Source organism: Mirounga angustirostris, unplaced genomic scaffold (genome assembly GCF_029215605.1).
Source record: "Mirounga angustirostris isolate CCGP_5_RB_7025 unplaced genomic scaffold, mMirAng1.0.hap1 SCAF_5, whole genome shotgun sequence".
In the NCBI taxonomy this organism is placed as follows: Eukaryota; Metazoa; Chordata; class Mammalia; order Carnivora; family Phocidae; genus Mirounga; species Mirounga angustirostris.
In genome coordinates this window covers 140,821,812-140,834,340 of record NW_026991713.1, presented here as the reverse complement: position 1 = coordinate 140,834,340, position 12,529 = coordinate 140,821,812, and the positions used below count along the sequence as shown (strand labels likewise).

The following is a 12,529-nucleotide window of genomic DNA, read 5'->3' as shown; positions in this document are numbered from 1 at the left end:
GTGGCCAGTGGCTCCTGCAGACACAAGGATGCCCCTCGACTGGGGCCGCACGAGGAGGCGAGGCTGGCCACTGGACGCTCAGGGCCCTCGAAAGGCCAGAGCACCCCTACATCTAATGAGAATCTGGTTACAAGGAGACAAGCAGAGGGACCTACGGGGAGGGGCCCAGACCCTTCTAAGTACTAGTGTCGTGCAAGACCAAAGGCGAGGCTATTCCCATCAACAGCTCCAAGGGGGGCCACAGGTACAAGCAGGACCACATCCCCAACCCGCGCCCCGGCCGGCACCCCAACCAGTGTGACTGGACTAGGTGTTGGGTATTCTGGGAACACAGACAGGGACTCGGTAAGACCGCGGCACCTGTTTGATAACAGGATTGTGGGCACGCAGGACAACGTGCCTGAGCTCAGGGGACACAGGATGAAGGGTCAGGGCCCTGCTAGGATGCCGAGCAAGAAAAAGTGCACACGTGGGGTGGGGGCGCTCCGAAGTGACCAGTGTCAGCAACATGTAAGTCTAAGTGAAGGTGCAGGTATGTGGAGGCCAGGGTGCTCTTCAACCCACTGCACCCCAAAATGTCTTCAAGATTCTAGTCAGAAGGAAAAGAGCCCTGGTGTCACAGACCAATGGTGACAGGAGGGCAGGCCCTGCCGGTGGGGGGCCGCAAGCAGCGCAGGGACCCCTGGCGTCCCATACTCACAGCCCCCGACCTTCTTCCGCAGCTCGCCATAGCAGATCAGACCGTACAGCTCCTGGGACGACTTCTTCAGCCCGCGGGAGAACACTGAAAGATGGAGACAGGATCATGCATTACAATGGGAAAACACCCATGCCGGGGTCAGCCAGCTCATGGCACAGGACCAGCATGGGGGACATTCATGCCCCTCATCTGCAGTTTCGACCACTGCACGCTGGTCCCCCAGAACATCAACCCCGGGGAAATGAGTGAGGCGCACATGGGAACAAGGGGCTGGTTTTCAAATTTACAAAATAAGGTAAGAAGTCAGACAGAGAGACTGGGGAGGGGCTAGGAAGTGAGTCCTCACAGCAGGGGGAGAGACTGGGATGGCCATGTGGCCAGCTTCCACGGAGGCAGAGGTGGGGTGACAGCATCTGTCTCTGCACACACAGACCCACCCGAGCTCCGTGTGAGGCCAGCGGCCCCGGGACCGAGGAAGCTGACCTGTCGGGCCATCTGACCACTGACCAATGGCCAGGGGCTTGGGGCCAGACGGAAGAGGAAATGCAGCCCCCCACCATTGCAAGTACCAATACCCACTCTCCCCCTGCTCCTCAGCAAAAGACCCACTTCATTCGAGAAGCAACGCATCCAGGTCAGACAGTACACGCCCCAGCCTGCCCTGGGGCCAGACGGGGCCACTGGCCTTTGGTGTGAGCCCGAGACTTCCAGAAGCTCCTGACATGACTGAAGACTGACCCAGGACGAATGTGGCCCTCTGGCTCACCCCTCTTCCCTGCAGAGCTGCTGCCTGGAGCCGTCCTGGACACAAACATGCAGGGGATGGCAGAGCAGAAACAGGGCAGACCTGGTCCCTGATGCCCGCCCTGGACCGTCTCCCTGCGGTCTTGGACATGAGAGAACAAATCCTTCTGTGCTTAAGACCGAGATGCTTTGAGTTCCAGGTTACCTGAAGCCAAACCTGAGTGCGATCTGCCAGCCCGGGCCCAGCACAGTCTGGTGCCATCCCCACCACCTCACAGAGCAGTGACCCAGGCAGCCTGTCCCTCCACTGTCCTCACAACGGCTCTCTCTGGCTTCTCCTCAGAGAGCTCTTTTCAAACTCCTAACACTCAGTGCTTATGATTAAGTCACCAGGAAAGGAAAACAAAAATACATTAGTAAGCGGAAAATTAGATCATTGAACGAATGATCTAAACCAAAGGTTCTGAACCTCACATAGGCTGCCAGGAGCCTGGGACTCCACTAACATCCACCAAGCGCTCCTGAAGGTTCTTCAGAGAAAGACCAAGGCCTCGTCAGGACTCTCATGGGGGACCGCTGCTCAGGACACTTTGAGACGGCTAGGAAGTGGATAAACAAGCACGGAACACACAGTGGGATGGTATCGGCCATGTGAGGGAATAGAGTTCTAGCATCTGCCACGAAGTGGATGAACTGAGAAGACACGGTGCTCAGGTAGAGGCCACATACTGATACTGTTGCTATGAAATGTCCAGAACAGGCAAACCCGCAGAGACATGAAGTGGATCCAAGCTTGCCAGGGGCTGAGGAGGGGAGGGCGGCTGGGCAGCGCCAAGCCCTGAGGTAACTGCCAGCACACCACAAAGGGCAGGCAGCTCTCAGGCTTAATGTGGTCACCGGGCTGCCACCAACGTGGAGAGATCACCAGGACCAGCCAGAAACCTTGGTGGAGGGGCGCCTGGATGGCTCAGTCGTTAAGCGTCTGCCTTCGGCTCAGGTCATGATCCCAGGGTCCTGGAATCGAGCCCCACATCGGTCTCCCTGCTCGGCAGAGAGCCTGCTTCTTCCTCTCCCACTCCCTCTGCTTATGTTCCCTCTCTCTCTCTCTGACAAATAAATAGAACCTCAAAAAAAAAAGTAACTTTGTTGGAACCATCAGCTCAACAGAAAGAAAGCTCTTCTCATGGGATCACTGTTTTTTTTTTAAAGATGTTATTTATGTATTGGGGTGGAGGAGGGGAATGTAGGAGAAGGGACAGAGGGCGAGAGGGAATCCTCAAGCAGACTCCCTGCCAAGCAGGACGCCCGACATGGAGCTCAATCCCAGGACCCCGGGATCATGACCTGAGCCGAAGGCAGACGCTAAACCCGCTAAGCCACCAAGAAGCGCACAGGTCAGGTGAAGGACAGTGGGGACATGGGCCACTGCAGAAGGCAGGGAAGGGGTTTGTGAAGACCACAGATGTTATTAAGTCTTAGATTCGTCAGGATCTGGACCAGTGTTGATGTTTTCAAATAAACTCGTGATCTGAGAAGCATGGTCAGCTAAGGACATGCACAGCCAGCAGGTACACAGACGGCATGGTGACACTCTGGTAAAGAACAAAACGTGGCTGACTGGCTGCCACACACCCAGGCCAGCAGAGAATCTTCAGGACAGTGGGGACATGGGCCACTGCAGAAGGCAGGGAAGGGGTTTGTGAAGACCACAGATGTTATTAAGTCTTAGATTCGTCAGGATCTGGACCAGTGTTGATGTTTTCAAATAAACTCGTGATCTGAGAAGCATGGTCAGCTAAGGACATGCACAGCCAGCAGGTACACAGACGGCATGGTGACACTCTGGTAAAGAACAAAACGTGGCTGACTGGCTGCCACACACCCAAGCCAGCAGAGAATCTTCTGTTAATGCTCATAGGAACCCCGAAAGCCAATAAACAACAGAGTATCAGCAAAATATCTGCCAAGTATGACCTAGGGATGGTCCCCAAAGCGTGGCAATCAACAGCCCATTTCCGCAGGTCTCCAGAAAGAATGGCAATCCACGTCAACGGATATGCCGTCCCAAGGTGCCAGACCCACTGTTCTTTCCTGATCTACTTTCCCCATGAAGGCGCCAGGCTGGGCTGGAGGCCCCTGCAGCTGGAGGGACTGGCTTGGGGTGCTGAGCCCTCCCTCCTCCCAGGTGGCTTCAATTATGTGTCGCAAACACTGAGACACGTGTCCCCTGCAAGGACCGGAAGGACACCGCTCGAGGTATCCAGTGAAGGCGCTCAAGCGGAAAGGGACCTGGAAAGGACTCGTGGAAACAAGAGCATCGTGCTGGCCAGAGAGCAGCTCAGTGGGGCCATAAACTCAGCAGAATGAAGGCACTGCACACAGGGTCCTGCCGTGGAGAAAGACTGGCCACGGGTGGGGTGTGCTCAACAGGCCAGCAGGCCTGATGCTCATCCTCAGAGAGGACAATTAGCCCTCACGACGAGACGCTCACAACGAGACGCAACTAAACTGATCTCAATCCTGTAATTTACCTGAAGAAAGTGCTTCTGAAGGAAAGTGCCCTGTGAACAGGGATGTCCACAAGCGCATTATTTAAAACCACCAGAAGTGACCTGCCGGTCCAAAAGGAAAAGTAAAAACTTATTCACCTGTAGTGACATCACTCAACAAAAGGACACTCAACAGGAAGCAGAGAGAAACCCCACAGGGGTGTGAAAAGTGGCCTGCAAGCTGGCGCTCGCGGGAGGGGTGAGGATCTGCACTGAGCACATGGCGGAGGGCGTCTGGGAAGAAGGGGGGTCTCGGCTCCCCCACTGACCGTCTCGGTGGGCGCGGGTGAGGGCCTGCATGGCTGTGCCTGGGTTTTCTCGTCTGCCCTGCGGGGGACGTCCTCAGCCACAGGCACAGAGCCGGTCCACACTCAGAGAGCAGGAGGGGCAGGGAAGGATTCAGGGAGGAATTTCCAGGAGAACAGCACAGACGCTCGGTCTGGGAAGGTGAGCAGGAGTGCAGGTACCAGGATGGTGGAGACCCCACTCCCGCCGGCCCGCGGGTCAGCATGAGAGCACCTGGTGGGGCTGTGGGAGGGGCTGAGGCAGGGGGCAGCCTGGAGGAGGCACACCTGGTGGGGATCTCGTGATGTGAGGGGCAGCTTTGGAACAGTGGAACTGGGCCATGGGAGAACAGCGATGATCTGGAACAGGACCAACCCCTGTTGTCCTGACCAGGTGGCGAGGACAGACCCGAAAAGCTCTGAGGTACAACCAACAAGACTGGTGACAGATGTCCACGGAGATTCGGAGGTAAGTATATTCAGGTGACAGGGTCAGGTAACAACTGTGACTGTCTGGAGCTTGGGTGCTCCATCCCCAAGGGCTCCCACACTGGCCAGTGGCAGCGAGGAAGGATTTCTCTAGGGCAGGGGTCAGCAAACTACAGCTCACAGGCCAAACACAGCCCATAGCCTCTTTTCGTGAAGGAACTGTTTCTGGAACACAGCAACACACACCTGCTTACCTTTTGTCTACAAACATTTTCGACAGACTGCAAACCCCAAAGCCCAAAATATTTACTATCTGACCCTTTACAAAAGGAGACTGCTTGAATCGTGCTCTCTGGGCCTTTGTCAGGCCAGAGGAGGAACCCCATGTCCCGGAATGCTGACCTGTGGGAGAGCCAGGGAGGAGAGTTGGATGGGTCAGCCTGGGGGGTCGCTGGCACACGCATGGCCGAGACTCCCCAAATGGGCCGAGAGTATGCCCACGGGAAACACGGGAGGTCATCCATCAGGGCTGACACCAAGGGCTCACAGCGGCAAAGATTCAAAGCGCGAGTGACAGACCATAGCCACCACAGCTATTCTACATCAGAACTTAGACTATTTTAACAGGAGAGTCAGAAATGAGTGAAGTTGGTAGAAGCAAATGTCCGGAATGACCGAGCTATGAGTGAAGCTATAGAAACGAAGAGCAACATCAAGAAAGGTGAATTGATGACGGAGAGGCAGGCATGACACGTGGAGACAGGAGGTAGCCACACGTCCCCTAGGGACAAAGAGGCTGGTCGGAAAGGCCGCTCTGAGTGCTGACCCGGACATGTGAACCGAACACAGGACTACTCGAGCCTGGCTTCAAACGCAGACAAGAGCCCTGAGAAAGCTAGCCCTCCCCGCTGGCCCTCCCCCTGGCCCACCACACACCGGCCATACCCCACCCTCACCCCAAGGAGCCCCCACTTGGGAAAGAAGGGCGGGCACCGAGGGGGTCCGATTCTGGCTGGCCCGCACCCGTGGCCCGCCTCTCCTGGTCAACCAGGGGCCCTAGCCTCCCAGCACGGGACACGGGACCAGAGTGAGCCAGGGACCAAGACGCCCAGGCACCCAGGGACCTTAGAAATACACACAGCTTCCTCACCATTCAGCTTAACCGACGTACCACCAGCCAAAGCGCCACGAGGCACAGTATCCCTGGCCATGTGGCCAGGTGAGAACAATGCCAGAGGGTGTGTCTTGTGGGTTTGTGGGAACCAGTTCCTGACTAGCAGCGAACTGTGCCCAAGCACACTCACCGTTATCAAAGTCAATGTACTTGGTGATCTTGTGCCACGTGCGGTAGTAGAAATGCCGAACCTGCTCTTTGTTCTTCACCATGCTTGCTGGTTTGCCTTTCTTCTTGTACTTGAGGGCAATGTTGTTCTGAATGGCTTCAAAGTCTTTCCCATGCTAGAAAATGAAGTCCACATTAAAAGCACAGAGGTTACAACAGGGCAGTCTTCTGCACAACCCAGACACTTCCCGAGAAAGGAGAAAGGGAAAAGGAGACCACTGTGGTCAAGCAAACGTCCTTCAGGGCTCTTCTTTGTATATGAAATTCAACCTCACCTCCCTAGAACCTCAGGTTTTAACTCAAATAACGGACAAAGCGGCAGTGGAAACTCAGGGATAGGAGACCAAAGAGGAAAGAGCCCTGGAGTAGGAGAGCACAATGCTCATCCCTCAGACGGAAGGGCCGAGAGACCATGAAAGAAGACCGCTCGGTGAAGACAATCACGGGAACACAGAACACAGACTACAAGGATGGAGGAGGTGAGGGTGCTCTATACCTGGCTTCAAAACAATACGTCAACTATTCAGAAACATCCTCACTGCTTCGACCAAATGAAACCTAACCTATATTCACAGGGACAGCAAATATGAACACTTAGTAAGAGAACCACACATCTATGGGCCATCCCTTCCTTCAACATCTCCTCGTAGGAACTGAGATTTTCTGGCATTTTCAGAATGTAAGTGGTGTTCCAGAGAACAGTCACCACCAGCACTGTGTGGAAGCTTCTGATACTTCATCGAAGCCAAGACAGAAGTCCTGGGGAGGGCCCAGAGGTGAGAGCAGACCAGCAGACCAGTAGCGCAAGCACCCCCAGCACCCCTTTCTTGGCTTCTAAATCCCACTTCCCAGAAGGAACCAGGGTGCCTTGAAGAGATGGGAGCAGGTAAAGTACCAGTGAGTCTGGAGTATCTTGCTATGCTGGAAAGTATGCAAGTGCTTGAGCATGACAGGAGCCAACCTGAAGAGCCTCCCAAACCTGCAACAATTTGGGCAACAAAACCAACAGGGATAGGAACGGATTGTGACATAGAATAGGCTACATGTCCTTGAGCCCACACAGATAAAAATAAGTCACTGCATTCGTACCTAAATGGGGGGAGAAGGGAGAGCTTTTTCTTGCACAAGATCTCTAATAAGTGTAGAAAAAAGAATGGTCAGAAAATCATCATTAGGCAAACAGTGTAATCATAGTTATTTCAGGTAAAAAGTGGCATGGTTGCTAAAGTTAGTGGAGAAAGAAATGAAAAACAGGGTATTTACATAGTCCCAAAGTAAAAAGGAAAAAAAAAAAAAAAGACTAGTCGGTACAGGACCTAGCAGGTGCCACCTGAATGCAATAATCAAGGTTCACACCACCAGACAGGATGGAGCACATCACGCACTCTGGACAGGATGTGCCCAGAACAGCCTGGCACTCCTGTGGGATTCTTGACAAAAATGCAAAATGTACATTTAATTATGAGGTAACCTCAGAGATGCCCACACTGACAGCATTCCACAACCCAAAAGACCAGGAATCTTCAAAAATGTCAAGGTCTTACATGAAAAAATGCTCAAAATCACTCGGCATCAGGGAAATACAAATCAAAACCACAATGAGATACCACCTCACACCTGTCAGAATGGTTAAAATTAACAACTTAGAAAACAACAGATGTTGTCGAGGATGCAGACAAAGGGGAACCCTCTTACACTGTTGGTGGGAACGCAAGCTGATGCAGCCACTCTGGAAAACAGTATTAAAAATAGAGCTACCCGGGCGCCTGGGTGGCTCAGTTGTTAAGCATCTGCCTTAAGCTCGGGTCATGGTCCCGGGGTCCTGGGATCAAGTCCCACATCAGGCTCCCTGCTTGGCGGGAAGCCTGCTTCTCCCTCTCCCACTCCCCGTTTGTGTTCCCTCTCTCACTGTCTCTCTGCGTCAAATAGATAAATGAAATCTTTAAAAATAATAACAATAATAAAAACAGAGCTACCCTATGACCCAGCAATTGCACTACTGGATATTTACCCCAAAGATACAAATGTAGTGATCCGAAGGGGCACATGCACCCCAATGTTCATAGCAGCAATGTCCACAATAGCAAAACTACGGAAAGAGCCCAGATGTCCATCAACAGACGAATGGATAAAGAAGATGTGGTCTATATATACAATGAAATATTATGCAGCCATCAAAAAGAACAAAATCTTGCCATTTGCAATGCCGTGGATAGAACTAGAGGGTATTATGCTAAGCAAAATAAGTCAGTCAGAGAAAGACAATTATATGATTTTACTCACACGTGGAATTTAAGAAAACATATAAATATAGGAGGAGGAAAGGAAAAATAAGATGAAATCAGAGACGGAGGTAACTATAAGAGACTCTTAACTCTAGGAAACAGACTGAGGGTTGCTGGAGGGGAGGTGGGGGGGATGGGGTAACCGGGTGATGGGCATTAAGGAAGACACACGACGGAATGAGCACTAGGTGTCATATGCAAATGATACATCACTAACTTCTACTCCTGAAACTAGTAATACAGTACAGGTTAACTAAACTGAATTTGAATTTAAAAAAAAAAAGCGTCAAGGTCTTGAAAGACGGAAGAAAGGAGGCAGAGACTGAGGGCCTGTCTGCGTGTGGAGGGCTCAGGAGTCATGACCACTGAATGCAATGTGGGAACCTGATCTAGAAATGACATCAGTGGGAACACCGGCTAAACCTGAGTAAGGCCCACAGGTCAGTAAATGCTACAGTATCCACGTCGAATCTCCTCATTGTGCTGGTAACAGTGACGTTATGTGAACATCAGGAAAGGGCACATGGAATTCTTTGTACTTTTTCTGCAACTTTTTCCAAGTCTGAAATGGTTTTAAAGTAAAAAGTTAAAGTATAAGAAATCTAAGAATTAAAGCTTCTTCACTGTTATAAAAATAAAGAACATAAAAAGGTATCTTGAATGCCCTCCTCTGGATGCGCCCTCCCCCATAGGTCCCCCCTCAGCCCCTGATCAGAACCATGACGGAGCAAGCCCAGACAGCCTCTCCGTCCCTCAGCTCCCCTGTGCAGCAGGGCAGCAAACCCAGACAGGTGCGCGCTCGCCAGCCTGGGACCAGAATCTGGGTCTGGTGACTCTCAGACTATGCTGCCTTCTGAATTCTTGTGGCATTTGTTAGCACAGGCTTCCTGACTGCGCCACCTTTTATGTTCCTGCTGCATTTCCCTAATCAGACTGTCAACCCTTAAGGTGGACTTCTTTGCATTCTAGCACTCCTGTAGTGCTCTGGATGCAGATGAACCTTTAGCAATTATCTGCGCGGTGAGAAGTAAGCACAGGATGCTGGCTATGCAGCTGTAGGGCAGGAACCACAGACAGAAGAAGGAAAACGAAAAGTCAGTGACCGGCTTACTCGAAACAGAGTAAGAGGGTGTCAAGGATGACATCACTACAGGCACTTGCCCTGCTGGCCGCCCCACCAGCTCCCTGTCATGGGGGCCACGACCCACACCCCTGGCCACAGGAAGTGTAGGACAGGCCTGGCCCATCTGAGTCTTCCCAGACCTGTCCCAGCTGGAGTGGGTGGTGGGGGTGGCACTCTCATCTCTGAGCGCTGTCAAGGAGGCAGTAAACACAGCATGTCACCGCCCGCACGCGGGGTGACACAACCTCCATGACATCGTTGGGAGTTCCTGCATCCAGTCGGGCTTCAGCCAGTCCCCCGCCCCGTCCCTCTAGGTCATGACAGCCTCTCTGTGCTGAGCTGGGTCGTCAGACGTGTGCACCGGAAGGCAGGGATGACGGCACATACGCTGCAGAGCAGAGACACGTGCTGAGCTCCCACACTCCCCCCCCACATACACTGTTCAGTCACAGCCCCCCAGCTCATCAGCCCTCCATCAAGACCCCGTCAGGGTCCCGCTGCGCCTTGGGCAGACACACCAAGTGTCAGCTGTAAAGCACGCACTCACGCCTCCGCCCCAACGTGCGCACGCACACGCACATGCACACAGTGTGCACACAGCACCAACTGTGGAAAGCAGGAAGTGACCACAACAGAGACTGTTCATCAAGGATTTCAGGAGACCTCCAACACCTATCTAGCAGAAAATGTAAAACAAGAAGGCTGGCCCAGCGAGAAGCGAATGAACTAATTTACCTGAAGAAAGGCAGGGTGGGTCACTGACGGGGAATCCTTCCCCCACTTTTAATCGACAAGCACAGCTCTGGCCTGCATTCTGCACCCGGGTGGCCAGACCCCCGCAGAGCCGCGATCTCCCCAGAAAGGACCACAGCAAAGCTTGCAGGGGAGCATCAATCAGCGGCACGATGTGACAACGGTCCTGGGGCCTCCAGTCTTCTCTGCCTAACCAACTTCAAAGAGGCACAGTCTGGAAATGTAACTATACAAAATCAGCCCCTAGGCTATCCTCTTAAACTGTCACAGGGAAGAAAGAGAACACATCTGAACTCGCTTGAAAGACTCTGTACCTACAGGAACAAGCCTCAAATATACACCTCATGGTCTCCCTGGACGACGGAGTCCATCAACACGGACAGACGGGCCTCCTCCAACCGGGACGGCAGAACCGAAGCGGTGGCCCCCTGAAGTGAGAGGGGCAGCCACAGGACTATTCTGACACCAGCATTGAGTTCTAGCTCCTCACCCTTTCTAATCTCTCATGGACACTTCAGAGCATCAATTCCAAAGCCCCTTTCTGCTATGAGCCCTGTTTGCCAAGCTTGGCAAGACTTTTCCATCACTGCTATCACTATTAAAGGAATAGGCTCGCTGACTAAGTAACCTACTCCTGACACTATAGCCCAATGAAGCAGTCTAAAATATGGAATATGCACAAAGATGTTCAGTGTAGCATCGCTTACAACAGAACCTGGAAGGAACCACAACAACCAAGGATACAAGGATGGTGAAAGAGAGTGAGGACTGGCTAGAGGGTAAACACTCAAATATCTCGGGCCACTCAGTATTTGCTGGAGCTGCCACTGTCCTCAAAAGCAGCCAGAAACTATATACAAGTGAATGGGCATGGCTGCGTCCCAATAAAGCTTTATTTATAAAAACGGGCAGCGAGCATGCAAGCCACAGGTTGTTTTCATCTGAAGTAGAATATTTATAGGCACTAAGAAAAATATTCAACATAAGAACTGTAACCTACCATGAAAGTGCATTTGACATTAACAAAAGGAATATGTTCTCCATAGTTACAAACACATGAAAAAGCAAACCGTGGAAGTGAAAACAGCTGGTAGGGAGCACAGGTGCTTCTTTGGGCAGTGGGATCCGGGAGCAGCTTCTCTCTACTTTTAGGACTTTCGACTCTGTCCCAGGTCCACTGTGACATCTCTCGGGGTTAAGCTGCCGGCTCTGACTGATGTGGCAAGTGTCCCCTTGTCCCTCCCCATCAGGGGCCACTCCTCTGAGGAGCCCTCTTAACTGCAAGGGGAAGGCCCAGAGACAGGCTCCACCCTGCAGTCAAGAATGTCACCCTGCAGTCAAGAATGTATCTCAGGGTGCCTGCAGAGCTCAATAGGTTAAGTGTCCAACCCATGGTTTCAGCCCAGGTCATGATCTCAGGGTCATGAGACTGAGTCCCATGTGGGGCTCTGCGCTCAGCAACGAGTCTGCTTAAGATTCTCTCTGCCTCTCTCTGCCCCTCCCCCTGCTCTCACTTGCGCGGATGCTCTCTCAAAAATAAATAAAATCTTTAAAAAAGAGAAAAAAGAATGTACCTGAGACAACGGGTAGACTCTTGGGAGTAGAAAGAAATGAATCAAACAAGAACACCTCCTAACAGCCACTTCACTAGCATCAGCTTTTAAAAGTCACAATGAGGGGATAAAGAGCCAAGGTCAGAGGGCGAGTCCGGGGCCTTGGGGACCCATGCCTGCTGCCCGCGAGGGGCTCCCCACTGAACTGCTGACCTAGTAGATCTTGCAGCCACGTGGTCAGCAAGGCAGAGGCCAACAGAAACACGGACGGAGTGGAAAGAGACTGGGACTTTCGGCCGCCTGTCCTGGCCCCAGAGCTCACCTCATAGAGCCCCTCGAAGAAAGTGTTCTTATCCTCTGTGCTCCACGACTCCCACTGCCGCCGGGCCTTCTTGCCTTCTTCCTTCTCACCGCTGGAAGACCCCAAGTTCCGGGAAGAGGAGCGAGAGCCCCCCGCAGGTGCAGCAGGAACAGCCCCAGACCCATTTCCGGACGATGATCCGCCACCATCAGCTCCTTGGAAAGAAAGAACCATATGGTGACCTGTTCCAGAAGGCAGCAGAGCTCAGGAAGGCCCCACTGCACACGCCTCCACTGGGTGGCGCCACCATTGGATGCCCGCTAGCACTATTCGGCAACGACCTCATCCCGACCTGACCTCATGACTCTTTCCAACCTTTTTACAGGGAGAAAAAGAGCGAGCTCTCTGCAGACCCAATGAAGGAGCATGACCACCACGTCCCCATCAGAGGCCGACAGCCCTTTGC

General features: G+C 52.7%; 1 protein-coding gene across 4 annotated transcripts in view; it reads right to left on the bottom strand.

Annotated features, from left to right (window-relative positions):
- The window catches only part of CRAMP1 (cramped chromatin regulator homolog 1), a 58,441-nt gene that overhangs the window by 33,250 nt on the left and 12,662 nt on the right, over positions 1-12,529 (bottom strand). For all 4 annotated transcript variants that reach the window (XM_064592298.1, XM_045874657.3, XM_064592297.1 and 1 more), the window contains exons 3-5: positions 12,085-12,278; positions 6,011-6,164; positions 701-784 (exon numbers count right to left, since the gene is read on the bottom strand). In XM_064592298.1, coding sequence (XP_064448368.1) covers positions 701-784; positions 6,011-6,164; positions 12,085-12,278 — 432 coding nt within the window. The remainder of the gene's footprint in view (positions 1-700; positions 785-6,010; positions 6,165-12,084; positions 12,279-12,529) is intronic.